General features: G+C 37.3%; 1 protein-coding gene across 3 annotated transcripts in view; it reads left to right on the forward strand.

Annotated features, from left to right (window-relative positions):
* The window catches only part of SLC35F5 (solute carrier family 35 member F5), a 37,758-nt gene extending 28,964 nt beyond the window's left edge, over window positions 1-8,794 (forward strand). For 2 of the 3 annotated variants that reach the window (XM_072040692.1, XM_038181964.2), the window contains exons 16-17: window positions 116-204; window positions 1,071-8,794. In XM_072040692.1, the coding sequence (XP_071896793.1) occupies window positions 116-197 (82 nt within the window). In that variant the 3' untranslated portion in view covers window positions 198-204; window positions 1,071-8,794. The remainder of the gene's footprint in view (window positions 1-115; window positions 205-1,070) is intronic. The other variant, XM_038181965.2, reaches the window with a different exon arrangement.
* The last annotated feature ends 15,232 nt before the right edge of the window (window positions 8,795-24,026 follow it).

The following is a 24,026-nucleotide window of genomic DNA, read 5'->3' on the forward strand; positions in this document are numbered from 1 at the left end:
TATTTTTAATGGTGCAGTTCAAACCTCTATAGCACATTTAGTACTTATGAAATGAGTTGCTTTGATGCCAACATATTACTGTGTAATTTAAATAAATAAATCTGTTTCTTTTAAGAATGCCAGAAGAAAGTGAGCAGTGTGAAAGTCTCATTCCTATGCATAGTGTTTCACAAGATGGGGATAGTTGCTGTTCATAGACAAAAGGTATGCTAATAAACAGATTTGAAACAGTATGGTGAAAGATGAGGATCCTATTTCATGATGGCATTTGTTACATCAGTACACATTTTTACAGAGCATACAGTTAATCTTGTTTTGAATTAATGGATAGAGTTTTAAAGAATATCTTCAAAATCCGTATTATTCTATACCAAACATTATTCTTACTTTAATGTAGTTCTTGGCCAATGGTTTTGAAACGTAAAGTAGATTTTTACTTTAATGTTTACATTTTCTCAATGTGACTTTGGGGGGGGGGAGGAGGGTGACATAAGACAGACAGTGGGGACAGGAGCAGGAAGAGGTAGGAGGATTTAGGTAATGTAAAAAGAAAGCACCTGTACCTTTGAAAAGTCTCACAGAAACTTAATTACTCAAACGTTAAAAAAAATAATATAATGATTGGGGAAAAAAGAAAACTGCCTTCAGGGGGCACAGATGCAGTATATTACAACAAGGAATACCTAGGGAGTTTGCAAAATAACCCTCTAAGAACAGGTTGCACAAATCTCTAGCAGGATTATTACAGATGGTTTGCTGATACTGTCTTGGAGCATGGAGATGGACTTAGTTTTTTGACTGTCTTAGCCCCGTGCCTAGGGGCTGTAGTTTTCAAAGAATGTATGCAGAATTTACGTGATCAGGAGTGTATTTTTATTTTCTGATGTTGCTTAAACGTAATAATGAAATTAAAAATATACTTACCATAAGAGTAATTTACAATGTCTTAAGCTTTGATGCACTAGCACTTCCTTTTGTTTATTAATAAGATGGAAACACACACAGTGATTCCCTTTTGTAATTTTTAATTATTTAGCACTGGTAACTTTTTTTTTTCTTTTCCTTCTTAGTTTAAAAATGGAGTGATGCCTAGCGAAGAGACAATCTTCTGGAAAAGTCCCTAAGGAATCATGTTTCAGTGCCTATTCTGAATTTTTAGTAAAAATAAGAAGTTTTGGTTCTTGTGAAACGTTAATGTTTTCCTCTCTCCTGCTTTCATCTGGTTTTATAAATGAACAAATTTACTACATGCATATCACTGTAGGGAGTCTTAGTCCATCTGAGCAACCAAACCTGCCTTACAACACTGAGCTGGTGAAGTTACTTGACAAAATCAAGAAAATGAATGCTGTTAAGTGATTTCTTTCTCTTTTTAACTCACAATTTTGTTAAATGCTGGACAATATTGTTTTTAAAAAATACTTTCAAATGCATTATGTAAATAAGTTTGCAGGTTATCACGTCTTACAGGCTTTTTGATGAAAAGCTAAATAGATATGTTACCTGTAGTAGGTACAAATTAACTTTTTTATGTTGTATAGACTATTTGCATATTAATAGAAGAAAATAGTAAAGTAATTTATTAAGTGAATTCTTGTAATTATTGAGGCAGGATCTTTGTACGGTCCTGGAACACTACATATATATTGTTTTATCCCATTTTGAGAAGCCTTGTAATGGCAACGGGTGCCGATGTTTAAAAATCTTGTATTACCTAATGTTCTGGAATGTTTACAATTTTAGTGAATGATACAATATTTCTAATGACAGTACATTTGGGTGTACATTCTCAAAATCAGTGTTTGTTTTAAACAGACTGATTCTGTAACCCATCATTCCGAATGATCTCATACAGAAAACTGAATTTGAAAATTTTCATTAGTACAGCTGCCAGCTAAGAAACAGATCAAATTAATTGTTGAAGTTTTCAGTCAGTGGGTTGCACTATGAAAGATAAAGATAATTATATTGATTTTTTTTTTCCCAATTGCATTAATAAATTTTTTCTAAAATTGATCGTTTTCCTTATAACCTGCATCTTCCTTCTACTGCGGCATTTTTCCTATTTAATTGTGAGAAGTTAGGAATAATTAAGTTCAGGGATATTTGACATAAATCAGTAACTTTCCCAACTTCTGGTTATAAGACACTTATATTTTAAAAAATAATAATAATTTTGTCTTTTGTATGATTTTGTTTTATTATAATGAATAAAGGACAGATTTTTAGCAAATAGTTTTCCACATAAGAAGTCTGTTAATAACATAGGGTATTCCATATGCCTTCCAAGACCAGTTTTGGTGATTTGGTGACACAACTACTAGACTAGAGGGAATGCAAGAAAGTGACATGTTTAGTGATACAGTTACAAGACTTGATTTAACCAGCAGCTAGAATGTAGAATTCTTTATGTAGAGAAGAGAAAAAGATACCCAGGAGAAATAAGTGAATCTGGGGACTGTTCTTGTTGACTATTGCACCTTTATAAAATTTTCCCTTCCAGTTCTTAATATTGGATGTCATTAAAAGTTGCAATTATCTGAGGCATCTCTTTAAGATGATGTAGTAAGTCTTCGGATACCTGAGATAGGATTTTTTTTTTTTTAAATAAACTAATAAGATTATTAATTTTTCTGTGGCATTTTCAGAAACTTTCCATTTCAATTCCAAAGCCCAGTAGTAGAGGGGTTGAAAATAGAGTGTGTAAAACTAATTTTACATTTGACTTAGAATTTTCAGAGATTTCTTTGGTAAGAGGAGTTTACAGTAGTTTTTCTTCTAAATTAGCACAAATTAGAGGGTGTTAGTTTCAGCTTTTCCAATAAATGTTGTTAAGGCTTACTGGCAATAAAAAAAATGATATCCGTTTTCTCCTAATTTTAACATTTCAATGAGATCATGCCATATACTCAATACCAGCCATTAACTACAAATTTACATCTGTTCCTTTACAACATCTAATCAGTTACAGCTTCAGCAAACTAACCTTAGGAAAACTGAGTTTGCTTTTAAATGGGCAATTACAATATTTTTAGCTGAGTATTTTAATAATGTCGTCTGAAATTGGTCACTGATAGGATTGGAGGGATAACGCATGGTGGGCAATTGCTACCATATTTGTTCATGACTTAGAAGTGAAAGATCATCATTGTCTCATCTGTATATGATGTCTGTTAAGTGGCATTGTTATGTTAGAGAGGTTTAGAAACTAAGTACTAGGAGAGTGGTGTTCTGTCTCTGACCCGGTCATCTTTCTGTTCAGCAGAGTCAATGTTAGGGCCTTCCCACTGCTTCTGTTTTTAACAAAAGATGTATTAATCTTTTTTTTAAAGATACTTAATATTTTAATCTTATGTCGCTAAGTAGCTTGAGCAGCCTTTTTGCATTAAATTACAGTTCTTTACAGAATAACAATAATAAAAAAAGGCAAACTATCCTTCCTGAACTGCCATGGATTTTTAAACAGTGGTGCCCCTGTGGTTACAAGAAATATACTGCAGTTTTATTTACTGAAGTTATGACATGTAACATCGTTCCTGCATTTAATAGAATGTGATGAGATTTTTCTATAAAATCTTGTGATTTTTAGTACAATAATATTTTATAAATATATCGTCTTATTTGAAATGTAAATTGCATAGTTCTCTAATGGGTGCTTGGTAAATGCACAAGAGATTTAGCTTTGATTCTCAGGTACCTCTGATGTAATGGTGACATGCTGTTTTTTTTCCTCATGACACAACTGGAATGTGAAGGCGCTCCCGTAAATGCTTTAACACTGTGCTAGCATAAATTGTCATTGTTCCTACTGTTTCATTTGGGAATGTCTTTATTCTGACTTATTTCTCACAGGAAGTACATACTTCAGATGCTTAAAGAATGATGATTTCCCATGCCTACAAAACGGAAAATGGGTACTGCGTGTATTGTTCTGTCAAACAGCTTAAGTAATTCCTACAGTCCTATGAGATAACCAAGAATTTCTTCCTTGTGTGATTTGAGCTTTTGAGTTGTTCAGTTTTTATATCTGGAGGAGGAAATGGCGATAATTTGCCGAATGCCATGTAGCATGTCTTAGCTTTTAGGGTTCTGGTGAGTCTTGCATAGTTCAGCGTACTGTGTACTGTAACCCAGTACAAAGGAGAAAAACATCATGTAGAGATATTTTTTTTTTTTGAGCTACTTTCTCTTCGGTTTCAGTCATGCCAAAAATGTGCTCACTGAGAGGGGCTGCTGTAGATGTAATACTGATTCAGCAAAGGTATGAAATACGTGTGACACCACTACTCAGCAGTTAATTAGAAAGTATGGGGCACAAGAATGTCACTGAATTCACCAGAGGCCCCATATTTCTGTTGTCGAGCATGCGCTGCATTTGGCTTAGGCATTGCCTTTTTGCCCATGGATATTGCTGTGGGGAACGTGGCTGATTTCAGCTGAGAAGCTGCAAGGCTAAGGCACAGCCTGGTTATCTTACTGGGGGGGAGCAAAGGCTGAAGTATTTCGCCACAGTAGGGAGTTGAACTGAGAAACCATGGTGCTGCACGTGAGAGGTGACCCGGAATGCTGCTCTATGCATTGCGCACTGCCATGTAACGTAAAAGAGCCTGTGAGTTGCTTTTCTTGGTGTGTGCTGTTGGAATACTCTCTTTCACTCTCCCCATTGTGCCTAGGTACTCCTATTTACTAATATGATTGCCTTAAATAAGGTGGTGATTTTTTTTTTGTTAATTCTAAGTTCCATCTTTCATTGGGGTGAAAGTCATTCCTATTCCCTGCTAAAAAAAATCCTTCTATTTTAAGGAAACTAACTTGAGCTTAAGCTAAGGCTATCAGAGGAGGGGAAAAGTAGTTAAACTTGGTGTCTAAAATTTATGGTCATGCTTCCAAATTTCACATGAAGATAGGCCTCATTAAGGCAGATTGTGTGTTTGTAAATGAAGATATAGGAAGTGGCATGCTCAAAATTCAAGAAACGAGCTAGTGTTTAAAAACCATGTTGAGTTATATGGCTAACTATAGGGTAGTGATTTTTAATCAGTTTTCTGTATTTGGTCTAGGTTTTGCGTTAGTTACAGTTTCTGTTAGGATTGTCACAGGTAGTATCTGCAATGTAATAGCTGTCTGCAACAGCATGGAAGTGTTGATGGCTCACTGACAGTTGCTATGCATGATTTTTTTTTCTTTTGAATCTAGGATTGATTAATGGTGTATTCTGTTTAGTGTGGTTATTGCATGGCATGATTTCTCAGGGAAATGTGGATGATACCATGCATTGTATGAGCTGATAACTAACTCCTGCTTTTAAAATTGTTCCAAATTTTCAGGTTTCGCTCAGACATTTCATATCACATGATTTTCATGTTGAATTTCCTTGTTTGTTAGGTGAATCACAATGATAATAGCATCTAAAGGTGTCTGTAAAATGTGCACTGCACAGTACTTCGTTAGCTTTTGGACACACATCCATTCTAAATTGATTTTGCAATTTGTTTTTTTTTTTTTTTTTCCTATTTTATTGCACCATGTAAATTAATAGTTGCACTTTTGTTTTCAGAGCTGCACCTGAGGCACGAGAGTGACATTAACTTTCAGGTTTAGACAATGCTGTAGTAATACATGGTCTGACTATGGGGTAGAGTCTTCTAACATAAATATATTTATTTTTATCATTAAATTTTTACAAAGTGTGTTCACTTTGGGGATATTTTTTGTTTGCTTTTCCAGTAAAGTTACTTTGGCTAGGCTGGGATTTTATCCAAAGCCCACCAGTATCATAGGCAGCATTAATAAACTAAAACTTTATTGAAATACTCTGCAGTCAGGTTGACCTTTTATGCCTTTGCAGTATTTCTGTCTGCAGAATACATCTGAAGTAGTTTGCTCTAGGACTTCAGTAATATAAAATTGAGGGATTTTGTGCTGGGAAAAATGGTAAACATACTGTAACTGATCACAGACTGTGTTTCTCTATGGCTGGCATGCAGCTTAATTATTTAGAAGGTGAATTTGTCTTGCTACATGATTTTTCTGTAAAATCATCAGTATAAGAGATGTTAACCACTTTACTTAGTGGTATACTTCAAGGAGAATTTTTTTTTTGTCAATAGTGAGAATGTGAGCATAGCGATCATAGCCCAGAGGATCAGCTTCCCCTTGATGATTTCTGATTTGACATTTCCACTTACTTTGCAAAGAATATAACAGGACATTTCCCAGCTAGTTGAAACTTCTGTAATTATATTTTGATTACTCAGATTCTCTCTACTGCTATAAACCTAATATAAAACATGTAATTCTAACAGAGATGTAACCGGTCAGCTTTCTGTCTTCTCGCTCCCTCCCCGTTGATGTATTGCATCATTACATCCGGTGTTTGTAGGTAACCGGACTTTTTCGGGAATGCATGCCATGATGAGGAGTTCATCCAGACTTTAACCTAGTTGTCACTTCCTACTTTTAAAAGCATAAAAGGCTTTTCTTTGAGGATTCAGTAAAAAGCAGCTGTTCAGTTGAGCTACAGTTCATAAAGTTGCATCCAATTTTCTTTTCTTTTTTTTTTTTTTAATGAACTTTTGACTGTTTTATCAGGAAAGATGCACAATTTGTTCACGTGTTCCACGAAAGGTGCATTGGAATGGCCTCAGAAAATAATAGTGTGGGGATATTTGTATGGTTCTTGACATATGGTTCTAAAGGTTTTCCATGGTTTATTTAAATAAAAAAATAAAATAAAATAAAAATCAAGCTGAGGAGAAAGTAGCCATATAGCAAAGAGCTAAATTTATGATATGCACATTACCATGTTTTCATTAAATATCCTTCAGTGTATTACTAATATTGTCAGCCCACAAGTCTGCTTTTCCTTGTCTGTTATAGGTAATGCTTCTCTTCGATATAAATCTGACCTTTTGCAAGTCAATTAACTAGATCCCCCATCACGAGTGATTTCTAAAATATTTTAGAATCTCCTCCTTTTAGCCTTTAGCTAGAAAAACAACAGGGGCTTTCCAGTATCCCTTTCCTGTGGGAGAAGGAAAAGAGAAAAAGAATAAATACAATAATTTTTATTGAAAATAAATACAACTTACTGGGCAGCATATGGGATCAGCTGTAAAACCATCGAGGTAATTGCTTACATAGCACAACTATGTACAGGACGTGTTTAGGCAATAATTGTGCATTAAATTGATCTCTCTGATCTTGATTTACTATAGAATGTACATATTTTAAGTCTCATAATTTTGTATTGAAGCTGAATGTTTAAGCCCTGTGACTGTAAGAATCATGGAAAAATATATTTAGGGAGGTAGGGTAAATGATAAGGATTTTCTTGGTTGCATTTTGGGATTCTTAGGGGTTTTTGTGTGTGAGAGAGTTGTTAAAAGTCTCACATATGATCCAGTTACAAATGAATGATCTGCCTGTTAATCAAAAATCTTGAAACTGTTCACACAAAGCTCTTGTGAATGCTTATCCCCTTGCTCAAGTTGATGTTATCTCAATGGAATTAGTGTAAGAGGTGTGCACTATGGACTTCAGCATTGTACAATCGATTGAATCCTTGTAATGATTTAAAACTTACTCAGATTTTTTAGGAATGAATTATCAGTAAAACAAAACTGTACCTGAAACTTTTTGTTTAGATGTTTATACTGATTGATTTCTTAAACATCTAAAATTTGTGCATTAAAAGATGCACAAACCCAATAGTTAGTAGCTTTGGTCTTTTTGGCATTAAATTCTGTACTAAATTTCAGCTCTCTGTAATTTGAAGATAATTCTGAATGTTTTTAAAGCAGAGACTGCTTTAGCTGAAACTTTAAACTGACAAAAGCTTCTGTTTGCATGAAGTTTGTGCCGTTCGCTGATAATTCAGATGTTCTGAGAGCACAGATACTCGCAGGTATGCTTCCTTTGTGAAATACCTTTATGCATAACAGTTTAACCATTTTCCTTAGTGAGATCAGAACATGAATTGCTGATGAGTATTGCATTTGCACTTAAATACCTGATTTCAGAGTGTGTTAAACCTTGTCTATTTCTGACAAAAAACACGGCATTTTCATCTAATTTCCATTTAATGATAAGTATATTCATGCAGAGAAAAACATATAATCATGGCTTGATGCAGTGATTTATGCCAAGAAAACAGCAGGATAGCAGTAGTAACTCTGAAATGAAGATGCACATCTCTTAAGAAACTCTGGCTTCTTGCTCTTTGCTTCCCTCTGTTCTAAACAGGTGTCTCCACTATTCCCGATTTGTACAGCTGAAGCAAGGACCTGAACTTTTGCCCTTTGTTTTTTAAAAGTGAATGTTGACTTTTACCTGGAGTGTCTTTGTCCAATCACTTCATTTTCTGAGGGGATTCACTTCATTTTCTGAGGGGATTCATTTAAATGAGAACTATAGAATAAGTATTTTTTATTAAAATCAGATTTAAGCTATTAATTATTTTGAAATTCTCAATATGAATAGAGATCTAATGAATGGAAATTATAGGCCTATACTGCAAATACCAAATACTGCTTATATATTTTTAACAAAATCAGTATATATGTGATTATTTGAAACATGTATAAAGGTGAAAATGGGAAAATCATTCTTGTGTTGATAGATTTATAAATTGAAATTCTGAATATCCAATACCAAAACCCTATGAAAGGGCTAGTGAAAAGAAAATGTAATGTGTTCTGATAAACAGCCTGTGTAATACAATCGCTGGGTGTGATGTTTTTGTTCTGTATTATATTTATTATATGTAAGTAAACAATAAAGATTATAAATCATATTTTCTTAACAGGAGTTAGTATTTGGTTGGGGTTAATGCTTAATGTACTTTATAACATCATTTAAACTCTGAATGGTTGCTAAGGGTTGCTGCCTGGAGAGAGCAGCATAGTGGTGAAAAGGTCTTGAATTAGCCCCCTTAATTCCCCTCTTCCACTGCTAGAGGTGAGTCTCAGGATATCTCACCTTAGCTGAAGTCAGCTAGGATGCCAAAGGTTACAACTTGGTCTCAGATTGGCCTGGTAATTAAGCAGTGAAGTATCCATTTTTAATCCATTTTCATGACTAGGTGGTTTAGCGTGCTCATATATGAATTATAAAATACTCTGGAAGACTGTGTTTCATCAGCAGGGGGAGCTACTGTAGTAGCTATCCATCGTGTTCCTGAACTTTAGCGTCAGAAATGCCATAAACAGTAAAATGCACTTAACATAGCTGTTTGTCATCCTTGATCCTTAACCAGTTAGAGTTAACCAGGACTGGACACTGGCCTTCTGTCATGCAGTTGAACTTTTAGTGTCTTTAATTATTACAAATCTCTTGGGGATCATAGACACCTAAATACTTACTAGAAAAATTAGAGAAAATATTTTGTTACCATAAGCTTTTGAGTTTTCTGAAATTTAGCTGAATTCTGTGCACTGATACAAGCAGTGTTGCTGCACAGGTGTAGCAGGAAGCAGAATGACATAAAAACAAGAGGATACTTGCTGTGCCATATCAAAATCTGCAGATACTTAATATGGCCCTACGGACAATGCAGATACCAAATAAATGACTCCAAGTTTAATATCAGTGTTTCTTAGAAAAATGGTAAATGTAGGTACAAACACGCGCCAAATACAACTCACAATGTGGAGAAGGAAAAGAGTGTCACTGCTGCGTACAGATTTCTAAAATCTAATTACCTATAATAAGCAAGCATGATGTAATCAAAACAATCATTTTATGGAAGCTGCAATTACAGTGACTGCACTGTCTTGTGAATGTTTCATTACCAGGAAGAACTATTAACATTGAAAAATAGTTGGCCTTTTTTTCCTTTCTTTTCTTTTTTTTTTTTCTTTTTTTTTTTTCTTTTAATAGGCTAATGAATTGCGGTGAGAAACTTCTCGACTTCAAAAAGGATTTATAAAAAATCAATTGGCATTTTCACTTATGCAACAATTTATCCTTGATATCAAAAGGACAAGTATCATACATCATTTTTGGGGGGGGGAAGTCTTCTGTCTTTCAGCATTGGCAAGCAACTTTGAGAGATAGGAAATGTAGCAAAATTTTGAAGTCAAGTCCAGTGCACTTCAGTACTTCATTTTTTTTTTCCAAGCTAATTAACGTAGTTCATCTGATTGCTTGGCAAGCAACAGGAATTCTGGAGCTCAGGTTAAGAACCTGAAGTGAGTTTGTATTAAAATTTTCTATACACTTGCAAGGGGAATTTGGCAATTACATGCCTTGCTCTTACTAGTGTCCTAACCGATAAGTCGATGTATTTTTATCCCACTAGGCTAGAAAGATCTCAATTGTTTTCTGTGGTGTCTTGGCACCTTGTACATTTCTATGTACAGTGGGATAAGCTAGCACAGGCTCTCTGGGTTGCTTTTCACTCTCTGGGACATAACTTGTGAACATATTCTCTTAATCTACTCTGTATTCTCTTCAGTTTTAGGAGATGCATTTCATGAAGCAGCCTTTTGCCAGAAGCTTAATGTCACTGCTAGGGGAGGTTTAAAGCTTCTGAGATGTTTTATACCATATTTCAAAGTTTTTTCCTTCTATCAGTAGTATGTATGTGGAAGACCTTTTTTATTTTTACTTATGTCTGCAAACCAAGTATATCCAATTTATATTGATTTAAAAAAAAAAAAAAAAAAAAAGTCAGAACTTACAGTTTCCAAAGAACCCATGGTGTATCATCTCCATGTGAACTCTCCTTCCTTTCTTCCCCTCTTTCCTATCCCTAGTAAAAGATTATGCAAAATAAAATCTATTTCTAGTTTGTGGGGTTGCAAGCTCTCAGGACTTATTTTTGGTAGGGTTATCCACTGTCTTAGAATTCACTGCAACATGAAGGTGTTCATATCGTAAAGATTCCTTAATTACCAAAATCGGCTATTCTTTGTGGGAACCCTACAGTGCTGTATCATTTACTAGGCTTTGATTTAACTACTAGGATCATGCTGCCAATAACAATAACCCCGTGCTTCTACTACAAGTAGGTGTTTACACAAGGCAAGGTAAAGACGTATTCTGTCTGTAATAGTGTTCACATTCAGAAAGTGTTCCCAGAAGCTCATACGCCAGTAGATTTTTTTTTATTTCTTAATCCAGTTTGTAAAAGACTTCAAATGATGTGCAGATAGCTTCTGTGGCTGGGAATGTCAGTTTGTGGTGGTACAAGCAAGCTGTGGTAGTGCCCCAACGCAGGTTTCTGGCCATTGGACACGTGGTGGTCTGAGAGGAACGGAAGATGAGGAGAAGGTTTGATGCGAGAACCACTGAAAAATGGAGTTTTCTTGTGCATGCCTTTCTTGCCCTTTTATATATTTCCTTACTCACCGAGTAATGTACAGAACACACTTTTCACCAACTGAGATCACATCACTAGTTTATAACATATATATGTATAAAATATTACAACAGTATACTAGTAATTTAACAACTGTATTTTGTTAAAAACATTTTGACAAAGTGCTGAGTTTGCTTCCCTTCTTCATTGTTGAAAAAAGCTGATATGTCTGTCACTCTTCTGCACGTGACTTTTTCACAGAATTTGCATATAATCAACCACCAGTGAAGGGAGATGTGCCTCAACTTCTATAGCTAGTCCTATTTAATTGCAAGTGGCTCATTCTTGTATGCAAAACTGCTTAAAAATGAGGTTGGATTCATTGTTCCTCACACAGGAGGGTGTCACCCAGAGTGAATTTCAAGTGTAGGAAAAGAACTTCCTGAATAATGTGTTCATAGGATAGGGTAAAAGAAAAAGTCTCAAAATATTTTTTGTGAGGAAGTGGTTATGGACTAAGCCAGCCTCCATTCTGAGAAACTCATGTGCTGTTGGGACCAGCCTAAGCTGGAGAAGAAAAATAATAAAAGCAATGATCTACCACTAGATGATGCAGAAACATGGGAAGGGAAAAAAGAGTCCTTCAGAACCAAGAGGAGTTCCCGTATGTGGGGTACAGCTGAGCTCTTGCAGAAGGAGGCAGCCTGCGATAAAGTTACTTCTTTCCTTATCCATTCCTTTTGTACTTGAAGGTAGGCTAAGCATTGGGGCTCACGGTAAAGCTCCAAGACAACACAAACAACACAATTTTGTGAGAATCTCAGCTGTTACATGAATAGTGAATAAATAAGCTTCAAATTCTCATGGATGAAAAATTTCAAAACACCAAAAAACTTACATGGCAGAAATAATTTGTATTGAAACTAAATTTTTTGTTTAAATTGCCTTGAGCGGTCTAACTGCTACATAGGTTTGATGACATGGATTCATTCAGGAAATAATGCTAATATTGTATTGGTTCTTTGCCAAAGTAATTCCTCAAAATGCCTCGTCAATGCTTTTAATGATGTGTCTGTGCTTTCTGGTTCTGGTCTGCCAATCCATATCCTCCCTTTGCAGATGATTTTTAAAATTGCCACGTTTATGTCTCCCTTTATAAATTCTTCATTTTGCCTTTTTTTCCCCCCAGAGCTTAAAAAAAAATAAAAAATAAAAAAATAAAAAAAAATGAATGCTAAATTGCTTGCAAGATTGGCACCAGAGGCATGCTTGCAGTATAATACAGAAGCACAAGTACTGAGGATTTGAGAATACCTGCTTTGACTATTTCTCCTGACAACACAACCGTACAAGGCATACGGTAGCCTTGAACTGTATCTTCAGAAAAGCTCTGAACAAAGCCTCTTGTTTTCACATAATAGTTGGAGCTTGTTGTTTTATGTTTAAAGAACTTTTTGCATAGCTTTGTTTTCAGGGGGTAATAGTTTAGACATAAGTTCTGTGTAAACGCAATACAAAATGGACTCCAAGGAAACTTTACAATCTTAAAGTAAATTTATTGGTGTTCCCTCTGATTTGGCACATACCAAAGGCTAGATCTTACATTGGGATGCTTTGAATATTGAGGGTGGACATGGTACTACTTCTTCCCCTTCCTCATCATTGTGGGTCATATTTGGGAAAGTCCCTTTGCTTTTCTGTGGTTTCAGTTTCTTCAGTTTCCCTTCCCTTAAATGTTAGTGATTATAGTTTTCTTCTCTGTGAGGTGAGAACATATTAATGGTGTTATCATGAGGCATTCTTAAGGAAGTAAGAACTACAGCTTTCAGCCTGAGCCCAGCAGCAGCATTGCTATGCTCATCCTCATATTCCCTTAAATCTCCTCAGTTCCCCTTGCCTTGCCTTACCTGGGCTACTTGGGCAATCAGTCTGCTTCCAAAAGTCCTTAATCAGCCCTGCTGATTGTGTACCTGTACCATGAAAAGCCCTTGTTGCAATGGTGTTGCTGTACCAATGGCCTTATCCTCATAGGAATCCACCTACTTAGCTGTTTTCGTAATCAAGAGAGAACTCACAGAGAACATGACAAAACTGGGCCTGTCTATACATAATTATTCTGAGCTATTTTTTTAAAAGTACTGAAATAATTTTTATGTTCAGTGTCCCTTAGCCCAGACACAACTTGCAGCATCAAAACACCCAATGTCTGGGTATTTTTCTGTTCTAGAAAAATCTGCATATAATAATAATAATAAAAAAATCCCATAAGCAATATTATTTCATCACTCTACACCCACAACCTACTGAGACTAGATTTTTGCTTCCTCTGAGCCACCTCACTGCCTCTAAACCCGTTCATGTGCCTCTAAAAATGCTTCTGCTGCACTCCGCAAATCAGCAAGCTCAGGTTAGGTAGGAGAAATTCCTCCGCTGGTAAATGGACTGATTATAGTAGTACCCCGGTGTGGCTTTTGTCTGTTTTTTAATCACGTGTTAGTCCCACAAACCTACTGCATTTTTCTTCTCCTCATCTTTGTATGCACAAACATACCCCTTGGAGATAGTCTGGCTTCCAGAAGTCTGAAATGTGTGCCTGTTACAGAAGGGATAATTGCCAACATGTAAATTGTAGTTCTCTGAAGATACATCTCAAAAATAAACCCTTGGCCATGTACTCACCTTCCCACTGAGCTGAGATTTCTCTGCACTTTATGGGCTTTAAAAATAGGGTGTTCCTCCTTCTGTTCTTAATTTGCTGCTGTATTGGGAGATTTTTAAATTTATTTTTTTTTAAACTTTCTTTTGCAGACAAAGTGGGCTTTTGTAGAATTTGGGATAGCTGAAATATCGCAGCAGGTGTGTTGTGAAACTCTGCTTGCTGTGAACACTGACTTACAACTTTGAGCTCAGCATCATCCCCCTTAGTCGCTGTTCAGGTGAACAAAATCCCACTTTTTCCAAGAATGTTATGGGTTAGAACATCAGCTGGGACAAAAAAGCATTTTTTTCAATGGAGCTGTGCTAATTTACATCAAATAAGAACTTGATTTTGAAGGATAACCTGCAGCTGAGTCCCACAGTGAGTAAGTATCTGTCTAACAGGAGCTGTACCTGGGCTTCACAACACTGGGAGGGTCGGGCAGGCTCTGAGGGCTCCTGTCACAGACCCACAAGTGTGGGTACGGGCCTGGTACAGTGCCATGAGGAATGAACTGGAAAAGCTGTCCAACAGGAGGCTGCCTTTGAGAGTTTATTCTTTCCCTGTGAGGAAATGGCTTTCCCCATGCTGCTCCACAAGGGTGTCCTTCTCTGGCCTTGTCGCTGCAGCCGCGTGCCCACGGGCTCCTTTAGACGACGTGTTTTGCTTGTTGACATGAAAGTGGTTCTCAAGGACTGGCCAAAACATGACCTTGAAATTGTAATCTTATTAACAGAAGCTTGTATTGGTGGTGTTTCATTAGATCTACTTACACGTCTCTACAGACTTGCTTTGACATTGCCTTTGTCTCATCTGGACATTACAGCATGGCCTACATAATGCCTATTAAATTTATTTTACCACTGGCTTTAGCATAATACCATCCCATAGAGCAGGCATGCTGTGATCATCAACGTGACCGTGGAAATAAGCAGACATAATTGGAAAAACCTTGCTGAACTGGCTAGCTCACACCCAGTGCATGTGCACACTCACAGGCCTGCGGCTTGGCTGGGCCTCATGCCCTCATGGCTGCAGGTACGTGCCCTCCTTGCAAGGTCTGCACCCACCGCCTTGTCTGGGGCACCACGGCTTTCCTCGGGTGCTCAGCTGGCTGAGAGATGTTCCTTGAGTCCATCTTGGCTCCACGCTGAAGGATTTTAAAGCTCAGGCTGAAAGTCGAAGGTAGAGAAGCTACCGCTGTGCCCAAACCTGTGAGTCTGAACCTGCGTTCAGTCACGTCCTCTGCTGTGTTCTCTGGTTTGAAATTTAATTTACAAATGCGTATTAGATTTTAAAATTCAAAACCTCTTTCTGCAGGACATGATGTTGTCTTGCAAGCCAGACCTGAGGTGACTGAACCTGATTGCATTTTGTAAATTTTGATCAAATAAGTAGACTCTGAAAGAAAGCTAATGGCTCCAATTAAATATGGATCATGATTTTTTTTTTTCTGAGAGACCTTGACTTCCTTGTCCAAAAGTAACAACAGCTACTTTAGTAAAAGGCTTTAAAGTTATAAAAGGGGGAGCTAAAGGATCTCAGATACAAAATATTATACATAAAATAACCTAGCAATAACATACATTTTTATTTCTTTATTTCTGTAGTCCTTTTTCCACAGAAAGAATGCGTCCATCACATATGATAAGTCACATATGGTAGTATTAGCATTGGTGTAAACAATATCAAATGTTTTGCATAAAAAGTGGAAGTGAATTCATGGGCCAAACCTGCTGTTGCTCCAAAACTGATCTTTCTTCAAAGCTAAATAAAACAGACATACAGAATGGAACTGCAAAATGAAAACATCTTGTCTAGAGTTAATTCTTGCTTGCAATCTCACTGCTGGAGAATTACAGGGCAGCACACAGCTTTACCAGCCTCTTGCAGACTGCAAGTTCATGAAGAGAGCCAGGCTGCCTTAAACAGCTGCTTTTAAAGCTTCTCTCCGGGCCCACAGCTGCCAAAGGCAGAGGCTTAGCAGCCTAAGCTGGACTCTCATTAGAGAAAAGGGATAACAGTAAGTGGAGTAGTCTCCAGAAAGAGAAGGAAATGCATCAGGGAAAGGACAATACCAGAAATTCAAAGTCCACTTTCCTGGTTGTTTGTGGGTTTCTCAGGCTGCTGGAAGTAATATTTCTGATAGTTCCATCTTTCCTTCCATGCCTGGTCAGGGCTTCTTCAAATACCAGCGCCGTGACATGGTGTCATACCATCTGAGGAGCTCTTCAGGTTGGGAAGTTAGGAGAAGGAGCAAATTTTTTTTTTTTTTGAGTTCATCTTTACACATGTGCCTAATAAAAATCTGGTGTAGCTACTCCAAAAGGACTACTAACAAATAACTACCACCACTGTATTTATCTTTAAAGAATTTATCTTTAACCTTGACACATTGTCTTTGTTCCACTGATTTTCATTATCCTTTTGCTTTCTGTTTATAATCAGAACACAGTCCTTGGTATTTATTTGGATAAATTTAGTCCTAGTAATCTTTCTGTACTAAATGTTTAGACAACATTCATCATGACTGGTGACTGGTGCTTTATGGGCCTGTGTCTGTGAAGTAGCACCAAAGCTTAGGCCCCGGTAGGCCCCAGCTGTGAAAGTGTACAAAGAAAGGAATTATAACCTGACTGAAGCTACCGAGAAAACACCTTCTTCAAAGGCAGGGATAAAAGAAGAGTATTTTGGGAAATGCTGGACATCCATAAATATACATGCATATATTATGTCTTCTTATACACCATCTTCAGAACTGAGCTGCTGTCTATCAAACGAGGCTACCATACCTGTTAAGTCCTCATGGGATTTATCCCCTTTTAGCTCTCATAACAGTGCCTGTTAGAAAATTGTGGAATCTGGGTAAATTTCTTACTCCTAGAAACTGTAATGTGTTCTGCAAAGGAATCTTATTCAGCTGACCTCTGTGGTAATGTTACTCCAGGTAAATGTGTGAGCCAAATGAATTGTCAGGCATCAAGTAATGGGTATAAGCATGTTCATTCTCGTACAGTGTGAACTCCGCTTTTCTGTATTTTTAAGAATCTATACTAAGTATCACAATGGTCTTAATTGTTCGGTAGCTATTATGAGCCACCAAGATGAATGAGAAGCACATTTCCTACAAATGAAACGTGGAAGGATTCTCTAGGCTATATTAATGCTAATTCTTTACACTTTTTCGGAGCTTGAGCTTTAAGCACCACAACCGTGAAAAGATTGGACCAAATTGAGAAATGCATTTGGGCCATCGAGATGAAATTGTGAATTGGCATTTAATTGTGGAAAGTGATTCTGTAACAGGTCGTTTCAGATTTTTCAATTGGTGTGAGTCAGTGAGCTTTTATGGTAACAAAATTGCACAGTAGGCTTTAATTGTGCATAATTATTGCACTGCATGGTGCATAGTGCTATATTCCAGGCATTCAACTGCATTCTGTTAAATTTTTTATTGAACTCTGTGAAGAAGTATACCTGATGGTATATGATACATGCTTGTTTAATCTGCTCATCTTTTTGTCTTAGGAAAATGAAAACAATTATAATAGATATATTTTTTTTTTCCCCAGTTTTCAGATGACTAATTATACTGCATGGGCTATCTGCGAGCTTCTGCTAAAATTAACTGGAGTTTTATTTCTGATTTCAGCTGTAAAAATCTTGTAATAGGTCTTTGGGGTTTAGGAGCATAACTTTAAATAATACAATGTTTGGGAGGTGAGCATAGGGAGGGCTGTTTTTGTTTTGTTTTACATTCGTCTGTGCATTCTTCAGGCTGAGTGATACTTGGTGGACTTTCAGCTTGTTACTTCAGTAATCTGTAGCCTTTTCCAATTCAATTATTTTTCATTCCTGATCCATTTGCTGGATCTGACCAGTGCATCCAGATAGAACACAGCCTGTGGTTCAGAATTAGGAAAATTTTATTACTTCCTCTGTAAGTAAAACATTTTCATCTCTGTGGACCCAGTGACTACAAAATCCTGTTGTACTGTTTTTTTTTTCTTCCTCCTGCTAAGCTTTCAAGTCGTCTGGACTGATCTGTTTCTTCCCCATCTTTTCACCAAAAATGGAGCCCAGGCCAGTACGCTGTTGTTGTCATGAATTTAGTATTACAGCTCTCGTTCATCAAAAGGCCTAATTATGATGCTTGTAGGATGTGACATTTCTGTGGCAAAACAGCTTTGGGTTTGGGGTTTGTTTTTTTTTTTTGGGGGGGGGATGAAAAAATAGTCTGACATTTATTGTAATTACTCTACCAAAAGATTCTGTAGTTCTCCTTCCCTGACGGGGATGAAAGTACTGTATAACAAACAGTAGCTCTTGCAGATCTCTTTTCTATCTGTATTGATGAAGAAGCTGTTGTTACAATGTAGATAACAAATCTTACAATAGTCCTCTTTCTTGTTAGCATCATCCAGCATGGCAAGTTCTGTAGCTGGCCTCAAAGAACAAGCCACAGGAAGAATGAATTTTGATTGCACTGCCGCAAAGTCTTTTTTTGTTCTTCTTGTAAAAATGAAGGAGCAGGAAGAGGCTTTTTTTTTTTTTTTTTAATCATCTATTCTGTATTCCTCCAAGACATTCAGAAGAATATTGCTACACATGGGGGTAAGCCAGGCAGGATTTTTTTTTTTCCCCTTCCAGCCTAGTTACAATTTATACCTGGTGGTTCCTGTAATTCAAAGGGAACAAGTGAAAAATTCTCTAATTACTTTACTGTTCTTTCCCTAAGAATACGTGCATTCAGGAACAATGCAGGATTGTTGGCACCCCAACCTACTCCAAATTGTTGAATTTTACTGGGGAGATGAGTCGTGCTCCTAGCTTTTATTATTTCTGCTTCGCTGTTTATATCAATGGGAAGTAACTGTGCAAACACCAAGTCCTGTCTGACGCCTGCCTTCCCGTGGTGCTCTCAGGCAGAGCGCAGAGAGAACAGACACCTCTGTGGGAGGGTGAGGAGGGATAGCTGCTCAGAGGAACTGTGAAAGGAAACATTTGAACACTTTTTAAGACCCTTCTTTTTTTTATAGGCACTAACTGTTAAGTGGGGTATGATCCACAGTTAAATAAGGTCATTTTACAATATGGCAGGTTTAAATATTTATTTACTTCAAAAGCCATTGCACTTCAATCAAGTGCAATGATAATCAAGTTGAGATAATCAACTCTTTGACAATGTGCCATAGAACTGCATCAACTGTAATGCTTCACTCAGATCTTTTTTTTTCTAATAGGTTCTTGTTTTATTTTTATTTTGTCTTGCTTTAGTTTTTTGTGGCAGGAGAAGGAATGAGCAAGACAAGAAAAGGAAGAAAATCTTACTGATTATCTTATTGCCTTAGAAGAGAATCTGGATGCAGTCCCAGATTATACATCTGCCCCTCTAATGTACATCTCAAATAATATTAATATCAAATCAGACATCTGTGCGCTAGATGTGTTCAGCTGCTTCCATGTGTGGTGGTGCTGCTGCATCTGCAGAGAACAGCCTGAGCTTCCTCCGGTGCTTAGCAAGGAACGGCGAGAGGAATGAGCAGCTTCCATGCTTGGGCTCACCGCCTGATTCAGAAAGGTCTGTTTGGCATTTCACTCTTCGTTTTTCATCCTTCTTGCTCTGACAGCCATAATAGTCTGTAGTTCACATCTGCAGTCAGGTTATGCTTCAGAATTACAGAAGTAATTAAAATAAAATGGGTTTCTCAGCATATTGCTAACTGGACAGAAGCTGGCACAAAGGTGATAGGTGATCAGGGCAGTCTTTCCATACAGAATTGAAGCTTGAAACGGAGAAAATAGCGATTGTCTGGCTTGCACCAGGTACTCAGACTTACTCCTCTAAATGTTCTTAGCCAGTTCTGATAAAGTAATTAAATTTACTTATATATTTCCAGCCTTTGAAAGAGAAGTGAAACTTTTTTGTAGTTTGGCTGAAGGGGCAGGCAGGGGCAGGACAGTGAAAAGTTTTACCATATTTATTTATTCATATAAATGTATTTATATTTTTGTACTTTTCTAATATTTCTAACTATAAACTAGTTACAGAGTGGAAAGATCTTTTTGTGAAATAGCTGCATTTACAATGTAGAAAGAACACTGATATTCAACAAGTCCCTCCCTTCAGGTTCCTTTTCCAAAAGACTTCATTTACAGGTTGCCAGGTAACCATAAGTCTTTGACTTTTAAATAATACTTTATACAGCTACAAAAACTGAGATTTTTCCAGAGCTGAAATGGCAAGGGCTATCTGAAATGAACAGTAGTCAAAGTAAATGCCTACAGAGCTGACCACTGCTATGCGCACACACAAAAGTAAAAGAAGCAATTTGCTAAACTCTTCAGTGGCTGCATGGATCCAATTTCAAGTACAGACAGCATGTATTTTCCTACCTGATTATTAAATTCAATTTGTGTATTCTTGCTTAAAGTCACATTGCTGTTCAACAGGTAAACCATATTCTTCATCTCCTCCAGGAAGCCAGGTGTGTGCTGCTCCCAGTCCGCGTTTGCTTCTCCACCAACTTGGTTGGGGTTTCTGCAGTGTGGAAGACAGGGATCAAAAAGATAGGGTAAAGAAAATTGTCTGTGTTATCATGACCAGCCAAATATCCAAGGCAGCTCTTCTTCTGCCTTCATCTTAGAAGAAGGAGCCCAGTGCTGTGGATGATGCAGATTCACCCACTGAGCTGAGAGGAACGCAGAGTGCCCCAAATAGAGCTTGGCCAGGGATCTGCCAGTGTCTCAGCCATCTGCAAGACTATGGCTCAGTTACCTCTTAGGTAGCTCCCTTCTTTTATGGATCTAATCCAATATAAAACAAACATGCTTAATTACTGTCCTGTAAAGGCATCGGTGAGGAGATGATGATGATTTTAGCTGCAATCCCATGTAACTAAAGCCCCCAAGCCCTGACTGTGGGCAGGGGCAGGAGAGGCCAGGCTTGGGCTGCAGTCTGGGGAGCAGGATCGTTATGGGTCTCAAAAGCTGTTGACGCAGCCCAAAAGATAGAAGTTTTTGGTTCGCATCTTGCTGTGGTGAGTCCAAGAGGCAGGTCACCTGCCTTGGAGTGATTTCTAATGACTGCCTTTCTCTGATGCTTAGCACCAGGGCAGCAGTTGCAATACTACCCTGCCAGCGGCGAGCTCCGAGACCACCACCTTGTTTCACACCCTGAGAGTCCCAGAGTGGCAGTGAGTTTCTGTTCTTTGACCAGCTTTGAGTTCAAGCTCTCCCCACTACAACATGTCCCCTTTCCCTTTAAAGTCTGCATTTTGAAAGTCATCCTCATACTGTGGTATACAGTGGAGGTCATTGTGAGATATCATGAACATTCAAGCCAAATCAATTACACTTCCAGAGCTTCGTCATGGCCGCAATGTAGTGGAGCAAGTTAATGAAATGTTTATGGCAATGATTGAAGTTCACAGTAATCTGAGAGTGTGCAAAGACAGCTGTAGGATAAGTTACACAGTTCAGCATTGAAACATGACCATGGTACAAAGTATATTGTTTGGAAATCTATTGTATTGTAGGACATGAAATCTACTTCTGCAATTTTTGCTTGAGAATTTACACTGACAACTTCTTTATCATAAATGAGACACTTAAAGCCATCCTTTGGGCATTCCAGTCCAATCTGAGTACTTCAGGATCAAAACTGGTGCAGAAAACGCAGCCTGTGTATCATTAAAAACAGACAGACTTTTTCTAGCAGAGTGTTTGTGTTGGCTATTCAGACAAGGTAAAACTGGTAACACATTTATTGTGTGTTTTGCTACATCTGTGCTCTGAAATTACAGCGTGAAGACTGCAGGTTTATTTCAGCTGAATCCCAAAGGCTTAATTCTTTCCTGTTGCAAAAGCAGACAACTGTACTTGTAAGCAGCCTAAAACAGGACAACGCAGAGAAGAGTCCTTCCACACAGTCACAGCAGTTCTTGGGTAGTAAGTTACCTATTTGTAACTCAAAATATAATTGTTTAGTTATATCAAACTACAAGATGTTCAGCAACACAAAGTAGAAATTTGGCCTCAGCCTGCCTTTCTCTTCATTCCTACAAAAAAAAGTACAAAAAAAAAAAAAAAAAACAAAAAACCTACATCAAACTTGATACATCAGTTTGCAAAAATTGCAAATGGAAGTGATTCATCTCTTTCAGATACTGACTTCCTACTATTAATTCAGAAATAGTGAAAAGGTGTGGGGGAGCTGGAAAAGCTGATTTCAGTGGCTTTTTTCATTCATAATTCAATTGGGGTTGGACCCAAACCTGTCAAAGAATTATCACAGTTGATTGCAATAGGATTGTACTATCCATCCCTGTGCTACACGTGCCAGGTAAAAGACACGAGAAAAGAAGAGCATAGAAATGATATACAGGCATGCAGCGCAATGGCATATCCCAGTCAAATCATAGCCAGATCTTTCAGACACTGCTCAAGCAAAATTTTTGTAGTGATCCAGAAATATTCAATGCAGTTTCTTGTTGGATGCCACAGAAGGATGACTAAAGCAAGTTTAAATTGGCAGATTTGAATGTCTTGCACTCCATAAAACTGTTTAGAAATTTTTTTTAAATGTCATCTCGGGACTTGTGATGGTGGTTGTTGTTTTTTTTTTTCATTTGCTTGTGGGCTTTTTGTTTGTTTGTTTGTTTTGTTCTGTTTTGATTGGTTGACTGTTTTGTTTTGTTTTAAACCATGAAGTGTGGGGTAGAGTAGCTAATGTAATAACATATTTCAAAAGCTTAAAAAAACTGACATGCGTAAGGAACCATACTCTTAGCCTTATGTCATTCCCAGGCAAAATAATGGGAAAGTTAATAAGGGATTAAAATGAGAGAGATTCAAAGGACAGAAACATAACAAATGCTAATCAGCATAGTTTTTCTGAAAAATATAGCTTATCCAGCAAACCTGATTTCAAATGAGATTATAAATGTGTTGATAATAGTGGCTGTATAATGTTGATAAAATTTTCTCATATCCTGATGAAAAATTTTACGTTCTACAGCTTCAGTGAAACGTGCATTAAAAGTAAGCTAATGGATCAAAAATGAGATATCAATGGCAATTATTACAGAACTCTTACAGTGCTCTAGGGAGGTTGGTTCAGGAAATCAAACAAAATGTGGCAGAGAAACTGAGCAGCTAGGGCTAATCAAAGGTCTGCAGTCAGGCATCCCAGATGGGAATCAGAAAAGCTTGGATGTATTTCAAACAACATCTGAAACTACTGGACATTTTCATCACTAATCCAGCTGCAAATATACAAATTAAAGGCAGAGGCATGATGTAGGATGGGGGTAGGGTATCCCACGTTGCTGTACAGGTCATTTAATAATCTGAACCCACTCACAAATGCAACCAATGCAAAAGGAGAAGCTGCAAAGTCCAGATGTGCAGCAGAAATAATTTCCTGGAAAACTCTAAAGATGTTTTAGGAGGTCAAATGAAATTCAAGGCAACTTGTTGACAGGATGCTGCAGCAGAAAAGAGGAGGAAGAAAGGCACACAAACTGAGGAACAGCTGATGGGACTAAGAAAGTGAGACCCTGACTTAAAAGATGTAAAAAGTTGAACACCACGAAACAAGCAAACAAACAAACAAATGTGACTAGAGGGCTGGAGGTAGCACCTTGATATAAATGAAAGAAATAATTAGAAAGACTGCACACAGATGATTGATTTATCTAGGTGACTGGAATAGATAATAGTTACTTTTCTGAGGGCTATTTAATTAGAGTCACAAGAACTAGTGTCTGGAGGCAAAATCAAACAAGTTCAAATGTGAAACTGGACTTTCATTTTTAAGAAATGACAAAGAGAAATGTTGGTGTCTTCACCTCTTGAGGTCTGCAGGTTAAGATGGGAATATATGTTTTAGCCAAAGAGAAGCTAATGTACTTACTGCAGGCGATTGTCATGGGATCCAACTAACCTGTTCACTTCTGATCTTAAATTTAATGAACCTATGAATGAAAAAGCAGAACTTTCATTGAAGACGGTTAAATTTTGCCT

This window comes from Anas platyrhynchos, chromosome 7, assembly GCF_047663525.1.
Source record: "Anas platyrhynchos isolate ZD024472 breed Pekin duck chromosome 7, IASCAAS_PekinDuck_T2T, whole genome shotgun sequence".
NCBI classification, from domain to species: domain Eukaryota; kingdom Metazoa; phylum Chordata; class Aves; order Anseriformes; family Anatidae; genus Anas; species Anas platyrhynchos.